A 16,877-nucleotide genomic window follows, 5' to 3' on the forward strand; every position below is an offset into this window, starting at 1 on the left:
GTAATTTTAAGGGAAGGCGACCCTTGAATCTTGAATTCGAAAGAACACACAAGTGACACACCTTACTTCACGGTAATGAAAATCTTCCCCTATGGTACAGTAGAGATAAAACATGAGTCACTCGGCACTTTCAAGGTAAACTACACTCGGCTCAAATCCTACATTGAAAATAAAGTTTTAAACAGGATAAAGAAGTATCAACTCTTCAAACCACCGTGAACACACAGCTCGAACAAAGTCGAGCTTAGACTAAAAATAAGCGCTTCTCGGGAGGCAACCCGAGCACTAACTTAGTAACTTTTCTTCTATTTTAGTCATTTAATACATCAACTAACACTTTTGATGCAGGAAACTAGAACCACACGGCCATGCCCACGGGTGTGTCCGAGGCCGTGTGAACACCTCAACAGAGGCACGGTCGTGTACCAAAGCCGTGTATAAACAGAGCACAAATTTTTCCCAAAATACGGGCCACCAATTATTCCCTACGGTCGTGCGACATGGCCGTGGCAAACCTGCAGTATCAACACGGGCTTGCACAAAACCCCACGCCCGTGGCCAACACTGCCAAATTAAAAACGACCGTGTAAAATATCCCACGCCTGTGGGAGTAGCGAAACCATTCGTACACGGCCGTGCGAGCTACTCCACACGGGCGTGCTGTTCGAACCAGGCACGCCAATTTTGAAATACACGGGCTAACCCCGAGCCACACGGGCATGTGCCTTTATTCTCCCATTCGGTTCTATTTTTCTCATTTTTTATTTTTATTTTTCCTTTATTATTTTCCTTTTTATTTCAAATTTTATTTTTATGTTTAATCCTTTTAATCATTACAGTATTAGTATTCTTAGAACTTAGTTTATTATTATTTCTATTATTTAATTTACTATCTTTTATATCGGCCAATCCCTAACTAGTAATCTCTATTAATCGAAAATTCCCACGACTAATTAATATTTTCGCAGTTTCAAAAAGGAGCTCTACAGCTCATATTCAAACGGAAATGGGAACACCCTGCCCAAACTGCCGACTCTTCCTCACAAATTCATCCTAAATTCAGGGTTTCAATTCTCTCCCTATCTTATGATATTATACTTCTCTTGCTATTTACATATCTTTGTACATTGAGGGCAATGTACATCTTTAAGTGTGAGGGGGAAGCTCATTATTTGTGAAATCCCTGAAATTTTTCATTATGCTTTGTTCTCAAATAATTCTCAGTCTCCTATTAGGGATTAATTCTGATTGATTTATGATTTTATTGATATGTTGAGAATTAAGATATAGGTGCTTGTGCTCTGATTATTCAGACTTTAAAACATTAGGGTATCAGGCATGATAAGTTAAAATTTTTGAGAACCCCAAATTTTTTGCATAAGTCATTTTCCCTAATTCTAAGTGTTATCTTGAGATTTGAAATTCACAGGATTGACATCAAAAGGCATAATTTTGGTGAGATTTTGAGCCTTTTTGAGCATACATTCTTTCGTGCTCACTTTTATTATTGCTTTGAGTGAGTCAATACTGATTTGTTATTCTAGAACTTGCTTTGATTATACATGTCAAGACCACATCATTGATTTGATATACCGAAATGATAAAGGCACCTAGGATTTAACCCACTTACTCCACAAAAGGGCCTACCTCCACAAATTAACCCCTAGTGAACCCCGTTGAGCCTAACAACCCAGTCTTTGACTTACCTTCTAATTACTAACCAATAACCCATTTTTTGTTGAATTTCATTCAATTACTTTGACCCTTGTTTTTGTCTAGATTTGAGTTTAAATTATTATCTAGCTTTGTTCTCTTTTCCAGCATGTACAGTTGTAAATATTCAAGTTATTATGAATTGTTCTTAAAAAAAATAAAAAAATGAAAAAATAGAAGAAGAAAAAAAATAAAAAATAGAATAAAAAAATATATAAAAAACATATGTATTCAGTTGTAATTTATAGTAGTTCAATAAGTTTTTGCATATTTCTAGTTTAAAGCTACCAAGGCAAAGTTGATATTATCATAAGAATTAGCTTGAGAAATATGTTCCAGTGATAGAGATTTTCCTAGCTAGATAATTTTTCAGTTTAATCTCGATTCTAACCTTCTTTTGCAGCCTATGACAACACCCTTAACCAAGCCCCGTTACAACCCTTGAAAGACCTTTTGATCGATGTATCATATCAGCCTAGATGGTGGAGATTTGATTTTCTAGCAAGCCTATGGTAATAACTTTTCAGGTTGACCAGAGAGTGCTTAATTTTTGAACCCTAAACACTTCGAGTGGATAGAGTGAATCCTTAGTGAGGATGTCAACTCTTGTTAATTAAGATGGAGAGATAATTACTTAGGAGAAGGGAGAAAACTTATGTTTCAATGATAAAATTCTCAACTTAGAGTGATTGAGTCTCTAATGTTCCTTTGATTGAATTTTCATTGTATGACTACCTGTAGATTAGTTTGAAACATTATTGATAAAGGTTGTAAGTTGAGAGGAATGATTCTTATTTAGGGATTGAGATTTTACTTGAGGACAAGCAAAGGCTTAAGTGTGGGGGTATTTTGTAACACCCTTAACCCGTACCCATTGCCGGAGGAATTAAGGAGTGTTACAAAACAAGCACGAAATTTTCATTTAACACTATACCGATAGTTCCTAAGTTCAATTCACATCAAAACATTTTAAAACATTAATTGAATATCAACCACACATACACATCAACTATATGGAATACATATAATAATTTAACAAGCCATCTTCGCATGGCTATACATATATACATTATCAAAAAGATACTTAATTAACATCAAAAGTCAATCCTATACATGCCATTAACAAAGTTCAGCTACAAAAGTACCGAAAGGGCTTAGATAGTGTGGACGACTTTGACTTTGAAACTCCTGAATCCGATAGTTAACGAGCAGGATCTATAAAACAAAGGATTAAGACAACAGAGTAAGCATATTAATGCTTAATAAGTTTTAAGTAATGCAAAAAATTTGAAACTTGTTATTAAAATCGAGTACATAAATTCACCTATTAATATTCTAATTGGTCATCTCTTGGCCGAATATGTATGTGTATATATATACACATAAGAAAACTTCTAGCACATATTCCATTATTTATAAGGCTTATACTAATACCTTTAACCACATTCTTTCATATGATAACTTACATTAACCAATTATATCATTACCTTATCCTCAAATACCGAATTCATTCACACACATATATATATATTTATACCGTACTTTGATTCTAGTTATTCACATAGAAATCAATTCAAATCTGAGTACGTAACGCGAATATTAACTTGTAAAATACATGTACCTACGCAACGAGTTTTACCACGGACGTTCGAGCTTACAATCTCACTTACATTGCTGGCATCGATTCTGTCAAATCTCAGAGCTCGGAATACATTACTAGCATGAGCCTGCGGGTTCTTAGCCCGGATATTTTTCCAGCACTTAGCCTGCGGACTTTAAGTCCGGATATATTTCCAGCATAAAGCCTGCGGACTTCAAGTCCAGATATATTTCCAGCATAAAGCCTGCGGACTTCAAGTCCGGATATTTTTCCAATACCATGCATACTTAGTTATATATTTAACACATCTCAATCAACCTATCACTTAGTAATTATTTAATACATTCGGATATAAGTTCAATAGGCACATCAGTATTAACATTTCAACTCAAAAATTATACCTAATATCACACAATCATTTCGCCATTCAAGCTTAAACTCAAAGTTACCATCGACCTCAAAGTCATATACACGCATTGTTTATTAAACAACTTTGTACAAGTGCTAACTAAATTTCAATTCACCTATTATACTCTTATAAACCAGCATCAATTATATATTAAAGGAAACTACTCAAAACTTACCTCGGATATTTTGAGCAGATTATGGATAGGCTACTCACGCTTTTCTTTTCCTTATCGATTTAGACCCTCTTTGCTCTTGAGCTTAATTAAAACAAATAGATTTATTTAATGACTTATTCAACTTTACTAAATACAAATATCAATTTTTTTTTTATGATTCATTTCAAACTAATTAATAGGCAACCGATCATTTTTTTTTTTCCAAAACGATATTCAAACATTATATCCAATGAACCACAACTATCGAGTATTTAACTTATAATCGAACATATGATATTACCCGTATGTCATAAGCTGATTACCGAACCTATTACTTCACTTCATGTACATATCGAATGGAGTAATCCTTACTTGAACTATTAGTCAACCTTATCAAATGGACAAATATACTTAAGATACCTTATATATATATATATATATATATATATATATATATCTATATATGTGCATAGATACCATGTTACCAAAAATTATTTTCTAGCTTAGTTGCCGAACCAATATACAAAACCCATATGCTAAACAACTCGTCAATGTTACCTATATATATATCCAATTCATTTCTCATCCATTCGACTAGCTAAGTTAATGTCACGAAACACTATCATATAATCCTTACGGCCACAAAGCATGCTCATTATTTATTATTTCCAAACCAATTTATAAGCTAATTTATACAATCAAAACAAGTCTATAATAAACCACAACCTAATCATATCCACCAATCACATTTATTTCACTTAAACCGAATAAGCAAGCACATTTAGTCTTTGGCCGAATATCACTAAACACAAGTCAACAATAGTTTTAATATTTATCACCCTATATATATCATTTGCAAAAGAAAAGAAAAATAGATTAATCATACATATATACTACAAAAGCCGAATACAAAAATTTAACCTATGCATAACATTACTTACATTCCAATACTCATATTATTCAAAATCAAACTCTTAAAAGTTATGCCCGTAATATGAACAAACCTCAAATTCATTCATTTCAAACATCCACACGGTATTTGTTCAAGTCATTAAGTAAATTTATGTTTGGCTATAATACTCATGAGTATTAAAAATTTATAACTTAACTACCTCCAACCTTTCTCTTCAACAATTCTTTATAAAACATAAAGACTATAATCCAATCTCCTCCTTTAATAACCAAAACCGAATGCTCAAATCATCACCAAATTTCAAAATTTTGACATGGGCTATGTATGAAACTATCTAATTAACTTAAATCAAGCTTAAAATTTCAAAAACTAACAAAATTTACTAACCTTCACCAAGCTTAAAGTGACCGAAAATCTTGCCCCTTTTTCTTTCTTCAATTCGGCCAAGAAGAACCAAAAAATGAAGCTTTGTTTTCATCACTTCTTTTTCTATTATTTTTTTATATACATTAATACTATAAAATATAAAGCCACTTCACTAATAAACAATACATATATTCTAAATAAAACCACATCATGACCGGCCATTACACAACAAAAATAGATATTTGACATGTAAGTCTATTTTTTTGTATTTATGCATTAATATGCCACTTTAAAATTAACCTAACATATTTCACAATTGTCTCACCTAAGTCCTATTTAATAAATTTCACATACAAATGACAAAATTAAAGCATGAAACTTTTACACTTGCATGTACACATACTATAAGCATAGAATATAACGGTTAATTATTTTTATGACTTGGTTTTGTGGTCCTAAAACCACTTTCCGACTACGGTCAAATTAGGGCTGTCACAACTCTCCCCCACATAAGGAATTTTCGTCCCCGAAAATCTTACCAGTGAATAAGTTAGGATATCGTTCTTTCATAGAGTTCTCGGATTCCCAAGTAGCTTCTTCGATCCCATGCTTGAGCCATAATACCTTTACTAATGTAACCTTTTGTTTCAAGCAACTCTTTTACCTCGCGAGCTAGGATACTGAATTGGTTCTTCTTCATAACTCAAATCAGATTGAATTTTGAACCTCTGATGGATTAATTATGTGCGATGGATCGGATCTATAACGTCGAAGCATCGAGATATGAAAGACGTTGTGAATCTTTTCAAGCTCAGGGGGTAAAATCAATCTGTATGCTACCGGTCCAACTCGTTCGAATATTTCATATGGCCCGATGAACCTCGGACTCAATTTGCCTTTACGGCCAAACCTGAGCACCTTTTTCCATGGTGAAACTTTAAGAAACACTTTGTCTCCGACCTGATATTCAATGTCTTTTCGCTTTAAATCTGCATACGACTTCTGACGATTTGAAGCTGCTTTCAGACTTTCATGGATTACTTTTACTTTCTGCTCAGCATCTTTAATCAAATCAACCCCGAAGATTTTATTTTCACTAAGCTCGGTCCAAAACAACGGTGTACGGTATTTACGACCATACAAAGCCTCGTAAGGTGCCATCTTAATGAATGACTGAAAACTATTGTTGTAAGCGAATTCAATCAGAGGTAAATACCGTTCCCACGAACCACTAAACTCAAGGATGCAATATCTCAGCATATCCTCGAGTATCTGAATTATCCGCTCGGATTGACCATCGGTCTGGGGATGAAAAGTGGTGCTAAAATGCAACTTGGTACCCAATGCTTCTTGTAATTTCTTCCAAAATTGCGATGTGAACCTCGGGTCTCTATCCGACACAATAGAAGCAGGTACTCCGTGTAACCTTACAATCTGAGAAACATACAGTTCGGCTAACTTGTCAAGTGGATAATCCATACGTACGGGAACAAAATGAGCCGACTTTGTCAATCTATCGACAACAACCCAGATCGCATCTTTCTTACTTAATGACAATGGCAACCCAGATACAAAATCCATCGTGACACGATCCCATTTCCATTCAGGTATCATGATCGGCTGGAGTAATCCTGAAGGCACTTAATGTTCCGCTTTCACTTGTTGACATATTAAACACTTCGAGACAAAGTCAGAAATGTCTCGCTTCATACCGGACCACCAAAATCGGCGTTTCAGATCGTTGTACATTTTTGTACTATCCGGGTGAACTGACATTCGACTATTATGAACCTCATTCATAATCATCGAAATAAGTTCCGAATTTCTTGGAACACACAATCGACTTCTGAACCTCAAACAATCGTCGTCATCAATTTGAAACTCTGATTCCATATTTGAAACACATTCAGTTCGTTTAGCAACCAATTCATCGTCAACTTTCTAGGATTCACGAATTTGATGAATTAATAATGGTTTGGCCTTTAATTCTGCTACTAACACACTATCGGATGACACGGACAGGTGTACATTCATTGCTCGTAAAGTAAACAGTGTTTTACGACTTAAAGCATCGGCAACCACGTTGGCCTTTCCCGGGTGATAGTCAATGACAAGCTCGTAGTCTTTCAACAACTCAAGCCAACGTCTTTGTCGCAGATTCAAATATCTTTGAATCATCAAATATTTGAGGCTTTTGTGATCCGAATACACATGACACTTCTCTCTAAACAAGTAATGTCGCCAGATTTTTAAAGCGAATATGATGGCAGCTAATTCAAGATCATGGGTCGGATAGTTTTTCTCATGTGGTTTTAATTGCCTCGACGCGTAAGCTACAACTCGACCTTCTTGCATCAACACACAACCCAGCCCATTTAAAGGCGCATCACTGTAAATGACAAACTCTTTACCAGATTCAGGCTGCACTAACACTGGAGCTTCAGTCAAATAGATCTTTAGTTGGTCAAAAATTTTCTGGCACTTTTCCGACCATTCGAACTTAACATCTTTCTGAAGTAGCTTCGTCATTGGTGTAGCTGTCATCGAAAAACCTTTTACAAACCGTCTGTAGTAACCGGCAAGTCCCAAAAAGCTCCGAACTTCAGTAACATTTCTATAAGCTATCTCTTTTTGGTATGTCAATCACCTTTTATTATATAGGGTCGGATTCCAAATTGGATTTTAAGTCGGGTCATTTTAATTATAAATATATAAGAATTTGTCTCCTACATGATCGAATAATAGTTATAAAATGACTCTTTTCAAACAATCTGACATTTATGAAAGTTATGTAATTTATGACTTATCATACATGTTTTAACTTGAAGCTTTAGCAAGCGAGTTTTGTTGTTTGATAGTGTGATACAGGAGCCAATAATTATATTGCAGAATATTGCGAACTGTATTTCCTGTAAGATATAATTTGTTTGTAAATAAGATCAAAGTTTAAGAGATTAACTCTGCTAACTCAAAAGATCAGATGTTACGAGCTTAACTCTACTAACCTTAATAATCAACTGAGCGCGTGGGTCCACAGGTTGTCAGAAAGCCAAAGGTCGTGATATTAAATCAAGCGAACCATAAGAAAGCCAAAAATCGTGATCATATATTAGCTTGACAACCCAAAAGATATAAGTCAGATTTGTACTCACACATAGAGCATACAAGAACAGAACAGCAATAAACTCCACAGATAGTAAACTAAAGTCCTTTAGGAAGGTGAGGAGAAGCAAATAGTAGCATATAACATCGATATCAAATCATATCCGGGACCATATATTCTGAAAGATCCACCCTAGTTGCAAACTCATAGTATCAAAACTTTTATGAAATTGTAGAAAAGAGGAATAATTAAATGGATATTCCGCATCTTTTGACATTCTATCTCATCAAAAACCTCATCGTCAACAGATGAATGCTCATTCATATTGAAATCTTCTGGTGCAATATTTAAGAAATTTATAAGGTTACTAAATGTCTGATTTTCAATAAATTGTACTTGGAAAACGCCATCACTGAAGAGGTGTGGTGCAAAAAATCGAAGGTTGTTTCTTATTGTGCAGTTTCCAAGTAGCTTTTTCCGATTGCTTACGTATAATAACACTATTTTGTTCCGATCTAAGGTATCGTGACAGATAATCAAACTCGCGGGAGGAAAACATATTTGACTGAAGTGATACCAACATAAATATAACTATCTCAACAAGTGCAGATTCGACAATGGTCGAAATCCATAGTTATACTCGCAAAATCCAACTTCAAAGGCTATTTATAACTTATCCTATATCAAGAGATGCAAGTGCAGTCATAATAATCAAGAGAAATCGTACAAACATGTCAATATTCTAAAAAGTGAAAATAATATGGACCCGAATGATTTCATCAGTCATTTACCTGATAACATCCTTCACCAAATCATTTTGTTGCTCCCTATTCAATTCGATGTCCAAACTTAATGTCTTTTCAGTTTAGAGACAACAGTGCTTTTTGAGGCGACTGTTGGTTCTTCTTGGAAGATGTCATGGTTGATATTAGACAATGTCCTCTAACGCATTGGACATGAGACTTTGAGACTGAGACTCCCTTTCCATTCTCGTTGTTGTTATGATCTCTGTAAAAGAAATCATTATGGCCTTCTCAAGTAGGCGACTTGAATGTTATTTGAACGAATTAAAAGAGCTTTGGTGGATTGATTGTTTAATGGAAAGAGAACCAATCAATGCATTACTTTGCTTACTGAAGTTTTGTCCGAGTTTAGAAAGACTTTATGTTACATTTGATCCAAAATGCTATAACCTGCCCAACACTGTAAACAACTTCAACACTTGTAGTTAGACATTGTATTTTCTAAACAGATAAACCAAGATTGAAGGCAATTTCTTCTAAGTAGCAATTACCACCCCATTAATAACTTTAATTCTAAGAGATGTTTGACCCGATTCGATTGCTGACAAGGCGTGCTCGATTTGAACTAGCTTTCCTGAAGGACAAGATGCAACACTAATGAGGCCAGAACGATCGGTATGACAGGTGAACTCGGTTTTTTAAACACTATTATCATAAGCACCAGTTACTGTCAAAATTTTGAGAAAGGAATAACACTACTATCAAAGATGAGAGTCCAATGCAACGCATCTAACCAATTAAGGGAAACTATGTGAATAAAGATAAAGTGCAGTGAAAACCACAAGAGGAAACTCGTATAAAAAATAATGTTGGATTTTGGAGGCTAGCCAAACACCTACAAATATAATTATCGCGGAAAGCACATGCAAAGCAATATATATATATATACAAAGCTATCAGCTTAAAAAATCAACATTTTTATTTACTGAATAAACAAAAAAAAAAAACCAAAACTTTAAACTTCACATTTCCACATCTTTTTTAATACTCTAAACCATCATATTAAGTAAATAATAAAGAATTATAAAACTTGGTTTAATCATCAATTTAATTCTATTCAACTTGTTCATATCAATATGCCAACCAATTTTTATCTTATTCAAATTAGTATACCTATCAACTCCTTATTCAATTGATCCAATAATTGATCAAATTTCAACAAATCTCTAACATTTGATGTAAATAATATTATTCTATATTCATTAAAAATAATCATAATTAGTAAATAATTTTAAAATATAAACAGTCACATATTGCCAATATCTTTACTTTACTTTGGAAATTTACAACTAAAACAAGCAAATTACTATTTAAAAAAAAAATTATCAACCTTTTACTTCTTGGAACAGATAACTGAATAACTTGTCAACAAATTTATTTAACTATAAATCTTTTTTTGTCTATGACTATTAAACCCAAACCAAATTAAAAAAACAAAAAAAAACAAGAAGGAAATAACCCGAAGCTAGAAACCCTAAAACTAAAAGCGATTTTGGATCTGGAAAGGCGAAGCTAAGGGTGAACCATGAGCGGCGATACTAGTGATTCCTCCAGTTACTTTGATGGGCGAGAGCCAGATGAACTGATCAGGGCCCTCGTCGAGAAATCCCCAGGTACCGATGGTAAAACAGCGCTCGGTTTGCACTTTATTGATCTGAAAAGCAATAAAGTCTTTATTAGGGCGATGCCACCTGATGCTCCTTCAGGTTCCACTGCCGTTGCCTGTGGCAACCACGTTTACGTTATTGGGGGAATACGCGAAAATGATGCTAGTCTTCGTGGTTATGATGAAGTAAACGATGTTTTCCAATTAGATTTGAAGGACCTTGAACGTGGGTGGAGAAAAATACTTCTATGTTGTTCCCTCGGGCTTTTCCCCTGGTTCTTGCTGCTGAAGGAAAGATTTACGTCTTCGAAGGTATGGGTTCTGAATCTTTTGGCGAGGTTTACGATATAAGTTGGGACATTTGGGAACCATTGTCGTCCCCTCCGGAAGCTATTGATCTATGTGTTCCTGTTCTAGATTCTTCCCGATCTCGGATTTTGGTGCACTGCAATGCCAATGATACTCTTTACGCTTATTACTATGATCGTAAATCATGGGTTTGCCTCGAACAAAAATTTTGTTACTGGTCTGACTCAGCGACAATCGTGGACGATGTCCTGTATACTGTCATTTATAATTATTCTGGTAAGTTCCGTTCTTTGGAGGCGTATAATTTGCTTGATAAGAAACATTTGCCCGTCAAATGGTCATCAGAATTTTCAGTGAATCCACCACCGAATGGCACTCTGTATCGGTTGGGCAATGGCAAGCTTATTTTGGGTTGGGTCAACCTTTTCCATGAGCGTTTTGAGTACATAAGATTTAATATTTGGTGCAACGAGCAGGGAGGGATTCATGCAGCTGCAGAGCATCAATTTGCGATCACTGTTTCATATCCCGAAGATATTTCTAGTATATGGTTGTTCTGAATGAAGGTTAGAGCCCCCTTCATATCAATACTACATGATAATTATTCATTTGCCAATGCTGCTTGCCATTATATTTGGATTGCTCTAAATGAAGGTTAGTGCCCCCTTCAGATCACTACCATATCTTAATTATTCCCATCCTTGTGAATTGACGGATTTTTCATTTGCCAATACTGCTTGTCATTGCATTTTGTTTGCTCTTCTTGTCGCTAAGAAGTTGATAGTGAGCCTGGAACTTCCTGTATAAAACTTGAGTAATGCTAAGGTACGGAGTAGACGAATCAGGCATTGGATTTGCATTGTGTGAAAATGTCTGCTCTATTTGTTGTTTTAAATGGGTACGAGGCTCCTAGCACCTTTAGAGAACTAGAACTCAAGTTCTGTCTTGCCTTACCCCCAGGCCCCAATAGTTGCTTCTAGTTTTTTGTTCCAACAAGAAAATAAAATATCCTGATCTAAACGAAGGCTTAAATTCCTACTTAGGAAGTTGGTAGACTATGACAATGTTTCTGCCTAAAATATCAGAGCGAGGTTATTACCTATAGGCAAGTGAAGATTTAGTAAAATGATGTCCTTTTGTCGGTGATGGATACCACAGTAAAAATGTCAATATTGATAAGGACTATGATAACCTTGAACAATAAGTAAACAAAGTAAAGCTTTACTGCCACTTAAATAAAATTAGAAAAAGAATTTGGGTGGGTTGTGTTGGGCCAAGAATGGCTCCCTTTTTGTAATTAGGGTTGGGTCTAGTCGAATGATATTGCCCATATTTTGTGCTGGGTCAGGGGCCTAGCCAAACGTGAAAGGTGTTAGTATCCTGTCTAGGCTCGACTTGTGAGCAGGCCTACCTATGACCAAACTATTACTTAGGTTGTAACTTCTACATGACATCGATCCCCCAAAATTAGTTTTGATAACCTCCGTCTCTCCCACTACTCATGATTGGTGTTACTTTCATATTAGTGCTTTCCTAATAAATTCCCAGCCCTTTTAACTTCACTCGAAGAGGCTATACAGTTGTCCCAGAGATGAAGGTTTGGCTCTCAAGAAATTCTGTACGATTGGTACGACCATCATGATTTAACTGGTCTTGGGAACGTACAACCTTCATCACCGCACTTGTTCCTTTTAGTCTTCCTTTCTGTCTTCGTGCAACATATTGTTTTAATGGTTTACAAGGTTTCCTCATCTTCCTGAACAGAAATTTTTGCAACATGCATATGATAAGAAGCAAGATGAAAATGCAGAAAATATAACTATTACTAAGGCCTTGTTCTTCATTGCTTTTGCGATGAATTTTTTCCCAAAAAAGTGCTTTTATCTGAAAAGCAATGAAGAACAACTATCAGTTTGGCAACTTTTTTAACTTAATTTAAGGCCTTTTATACAGATGAAAAAGCCATTTATTTTAGCTTTTCCAAGCCTGAAGTTCATTTGGGTTGGTATTTTACCGTTTTAACCTATCTCCTTCACGGTAGAACTTTCCCAATTCTTTGTCTGAAATTGTTCTCTGTATCTTCTCTTCTCCACTGGTACTATCTTTTTCTTCTCTTCTTTTTCTAATTTTTCATTATGCTTTAGTTTTTATTTTCTGATTGTTTGATTTTATGAAATAATTATGAAATATACTCTAATTTTTTCACATTTCTTTCAGCTTTTCTCTTTTGCTTTTACCCATTTTGGTTTGGTTCTTTGTTCCTCTTCTCTTCTCCACCGGTGAGTTTATCTTTTTCTTCTCTTCTTCTTCTAATTGTTCATTATGCTTTTGTTTTTATTTTCTGCACTGCTGGGGTCTGGAGGGCACGATTTCCTGGTGATTTCATTTACCCATATTTTTGTTTTCTAACACGCGGCACCCAGCTGTATGATCATTTTTAAGTTGTTGGGATTGTGATTTTTGAGTCGGCACCTTAATAAATTGGGCGTGATTTTGTTTTTATTATTCACCAACTTGTTGGATTTCCCATCCGTTTGTTCTTTCTCGAAGGGATCTGCATATTTCTTCTCTGTAAACCTTTCTTCTGCCTTCGCTCCCTTGCTCAGCAGCTCATCCTTTTCATTCTGATTTGAGAGCCCGAGTTTCTTTTGCACTGTTATGGTCTTGGTACTGGTATTGGAACTCTTCTCTAGTATGTTGGCTATTTTTTGTTGTGCTCTGTTTTATTATTGGCTACTCGACAAGTCACTGCCTTGGCACTTTTTTGAATAGAAAAGGGGAGGACGAGAGTGCAGTGTAGGGTTGATTGACGATGTGGGTGAAGTTTTGTTTTGCTTTGCTTTCGATTTATTTTTAATATGATAAAGTTTATGCCTCGTATTTAATTGTTAATGTGTATATTTCTTCGTATTAATGGTTGAAATCATGGTTTAATTGTATGGATTTAAGGGGAGTATTGAGTTAACTAAATCGGAAGGTGTTACTTGTCAGCTTCAATGCTAATTGTAACTTAAAAGGAAAATTGATAAAATGCTTTTAACCAAATCTGCTTAGATCTTGAAATTGCTAGTAAATGTTGTAAGATTAAGCTAAGTAAGGATGGAATTAAGCTAGTAAATGGTTCACATTAGGTTGTTTGCTTTGTATTACTGCTAATTCTTACCACTTACCAACTTTTATCAGTGTCCGTCATATAGCAGTAATGATCCATAAAAGCGTTTTTAATGAGACATGAGATTAGACTGCATACAAATATAACCTCCTGAATGTTAAACTGTGGTTTCTGTAATGGTTAGATGTGTATTTTTAGTGCTCTGCGTCTAAGGTATTGCTTTTGTAAGTGTTATGATGGCACTAAAAATAACAAAGGAAAACTTCATTTTACAAGTCAACTAATGTACACTATTAATTTAGGTGCCTCTTTTTTGTTTTGGCAGTTTATGAACACGAGGAAAAAGGTATATTCTTAACCATTGTGGAATTCAAATACGTTTGATCTGTTTGTTTGACAATGAGCAGTGGTGCTGCAATTTCATGATTTTTGACTAGCTGGCCATGGTTTAGTCTTGATATCCTGCAAGAATATTATTTTTAAATCATTTGAAGTCTAAAGAGCTCCCATCTTTATCTTTCCTATTATTAAACACAAATATAGAGCAAAAAAGAAAGGTGAAAATGCGCATGGTCGAGAAAGTGATGATGATGACGACGACGATGATGATGGTGATGACGGTGAATCAAACAATTCAAGTGATTTTGAAATGGAATTAACAAGAGATGCTATAGCTTCTAGTTTAATGAATTCACTTTAAATTGATGCTATTGTAAAATTTTTAGTATTTATATTTGGTATATAAATATTATCCCTTTTGAAACTTTAATCCAAATATATGTAATATTTTAATTTGTTAGGTTTATGTTTTCTATGTTATGTTAATATCTAATATGAATTATATATTCATAGTATATTTTAAAATAAAATAATACAAATGTGTTAAAAATATTAATTAAAAATAAAAAATAAAATAATACAATTCTATCAACATTTAATTACAAATAATATTTTAATATAGTTTATATATTCTAATTAAATTTAATAAATAATTAATATTAATTACATAGAAATATTTAAAATTAATATTATATATTAATTTTTAACAATAAGTTATAATAAATTATTTTATATTATTGTTAAAATATCATAATATTAATTAATTTAAACATTATTTAAATATATATTTGTTATTTTATAATATTATGTCTAAAATAGATATATTATGTCCAAACACACCCTAAGTGAGGATAGATTTATTCAATAGGCTGAATTTGATTTGAGATAGTGAATATGATTACTAAGTGAGCTATTAGCTCGCTGAAATCAGTAAGAGAGTGGACAAAATATTACTTAAGAATATAACTCTAATAAATGGGAATTACTTAGTCCTACAACTAGAGAATTTGAAGTAGAGAAAAAGTAATTAGTAGGGGACAAAAATGTTTATTTGGAAATTCTTGTTAAATATTTTGCCATCCTATTTCTGGTTTTGTATATCATATGAATCGTATGTTTTCTTAGAATGTAAAAAGGTTTGGGAGTGATAATTATATCTGTATTGTTTTTTCCTCGTTTCTTTGATTTTGTTCTTGCGTGCTTGATTGATGAAGCTCCAACACGTAAGAAGTCAAAAATGAAAATGGAATGAATTACATAGGAAGATGAATGCTGCATACTGCAGATGTATATCTGAAAAACCATTAATAGATTATGGAGATCGTTTCTATGATGTGTTTGTTTTGTTGGTAGTTGTGAGCTATAATTATAATAATAATCTTACTCACTTTTCATTATTGTAAAAGGTCATGGAAGCTTTTATTATTATTAACAATGTTGGTTTTTATAGCTCATTTGGTGCCTGTTGATGTGGTCTGCTGATAGATATGTGTATATACAATTTTCTATGACTTTTTATAAATGTTTGTTGATTTTTTTAATGTTTTATACATTAAATGCTAGTTTTTGCCATGTGGTGAAATCAACCAGCAAAAAAAAATGGCATTTTTGGCTTTGTAACTTTGATGGATAACTTTAAGATAAAAGGGTTTAATTCATTATAATTCTAACGTCTAGGGGTTCAATTTTTGGTTTTTGTCCCTTGAGCCTTCAATTTTCGCTGCAATGATATAAAATTATATTCCTAATCACAGATATTTTTTCTCTCCCTTTTAGGCCTCAGCTGAAACGTGTTGGTGCATGGAGTTGAGTCAAGACCCATGTTGATGGTGAAGAGAGACTTTGAAGACGCGATCAATTATTTTGGTTAAAACTTTGAAGTTGTTCATGTAATTGGGTGTTTTCTTTTTGGAAACCGAAATATTAACAAAGTTAAAATCATACAGTATTGTAATTTTGCACTTTATTCAGTTCTCTTAAGGCTATCTCTCTTGCCCTTCAAATAACACTCATTACGTGGTTTGAATTTTTATTTTTTAAATTAAATAAATGTATTTGAAAATTAAATTAAACTTTCGTGGTCAGAGACGAATCCAGGGGTTGGCAGAGACGAATCCAGGGGTTGGCAGGGGGTCAAACCTCTAAAATAAAAAATTGTTATAGCCCTATAAAAACTTTTAAAATTTTAAAATATTGATGAAAGTAATGTATAGTGGTAAATTTTAAATTTCACGTAATTTTACATATTAGCCCTAAATAATTTAAGAAATTTGAATTTTCTATTAAATAAGCATTTAACAAATAGTGGATTTAGATATAATCATGAATGTTATATTTGGAATTATTTTACTATCCAATTTATGTAGGATTTGGGAACTTAGTTTTAAATTTTGGATTTGAATTTAAAAAATATATATACTGATTGAGTGATAACATATATACAAAATATA

General features: G+C 33.7%; 1 protein-coding gene across 13 annotated transcripts; it reads left to right on the forward strand.

The window, feature by feature from the left end:
• Positions 1–10,440: 10,440 nt before the first annotated feature.
• LOC108486635 (uncharacterized) lies at positions 10,441–16,433 on the forward strand. Of its 13 annotated transcripts, none has more exons than XR_008284298.1 (6): positions 10,441–10,979; positions 11,085–11,252; positions 11,453–11,630; positions 13,194–13,255; positions 14,414–14,434; positions 14,632–14,880. XR_008284298.1 is itself a non-coding variant. In XM_053029901.1 (5 exons), the coding sequence occupies exons 1-3, from the start codon at positions 10,587–10,589 to the stop codon at positions 11,534–11,536; spliced, it is 645 nt and encodes a 214-aa protein (XP_052885861.1). In that variant the 5' UTR covers positions 10,442–10,586; the 3' UTR covers positions 11,537–11,542; positions 14,414–14,434; positions 16,204–16,433. The 13 variants fall into 13 exon arrangements, 5 of the variants coding, with proteins under 5 accessions (XP_052885861.1, XP_052885860.1, XP_017646277.1 ...); XR_008284299.1 differs by lacking the exon at positions 14,632–14,880 and adding an exon at positions 16,204–16,433 and having other exon boundaries at positions 10,442–10,979; positions 11,453–11,542; XR_008284297.1 differs by having other exon boundaries at positions 10,442–10,979; positions 11,453–11,542.
• The last annotated feature ends 444 nt before the right edge of the window (positions 16,434–16,877 follow it).

Source organism: Gossypium arboreum, chromosome 6, assembly GCF_025698485.1.
Source record: "Gossypium arboreum isolate Shixiya-1 chromosome 6, ASM2569848v2, whole genome shotgun sequence".
Classification (NCBI taxonomy): Eukaryota; Viridiplantae; Streptophyta; class Magnoliopsida; order Malvales; family Malvaceae; genus Gossypium; species Gossypium arboreum.

Excerpts from the sequence above, each read along its gene's own strand:
- LOC108486635 (XM_053029901.1), top strand. The coding sequence starts at position 10,587 with ATGAGCGGCGATACTAGTGATTCCTCCAGTTACTTTGATGGGCGAGAG. Across the intron at positions 10,980-11,084 it reads AAAGATTTACGTCTTCGAAG|ATTCTTCCCGATCTCGGATT; the intron begins GTATGGGTTCTG and ends TTCCTGTTCTAG. Across the intron at positions 11,253-11,452 it reads TGTCATTTATAATTATTCTG|GGAGGGATTCATGCAGCTGC; the intron begins GTAAGTTCCGTT and ends TGCAACGAGCAG.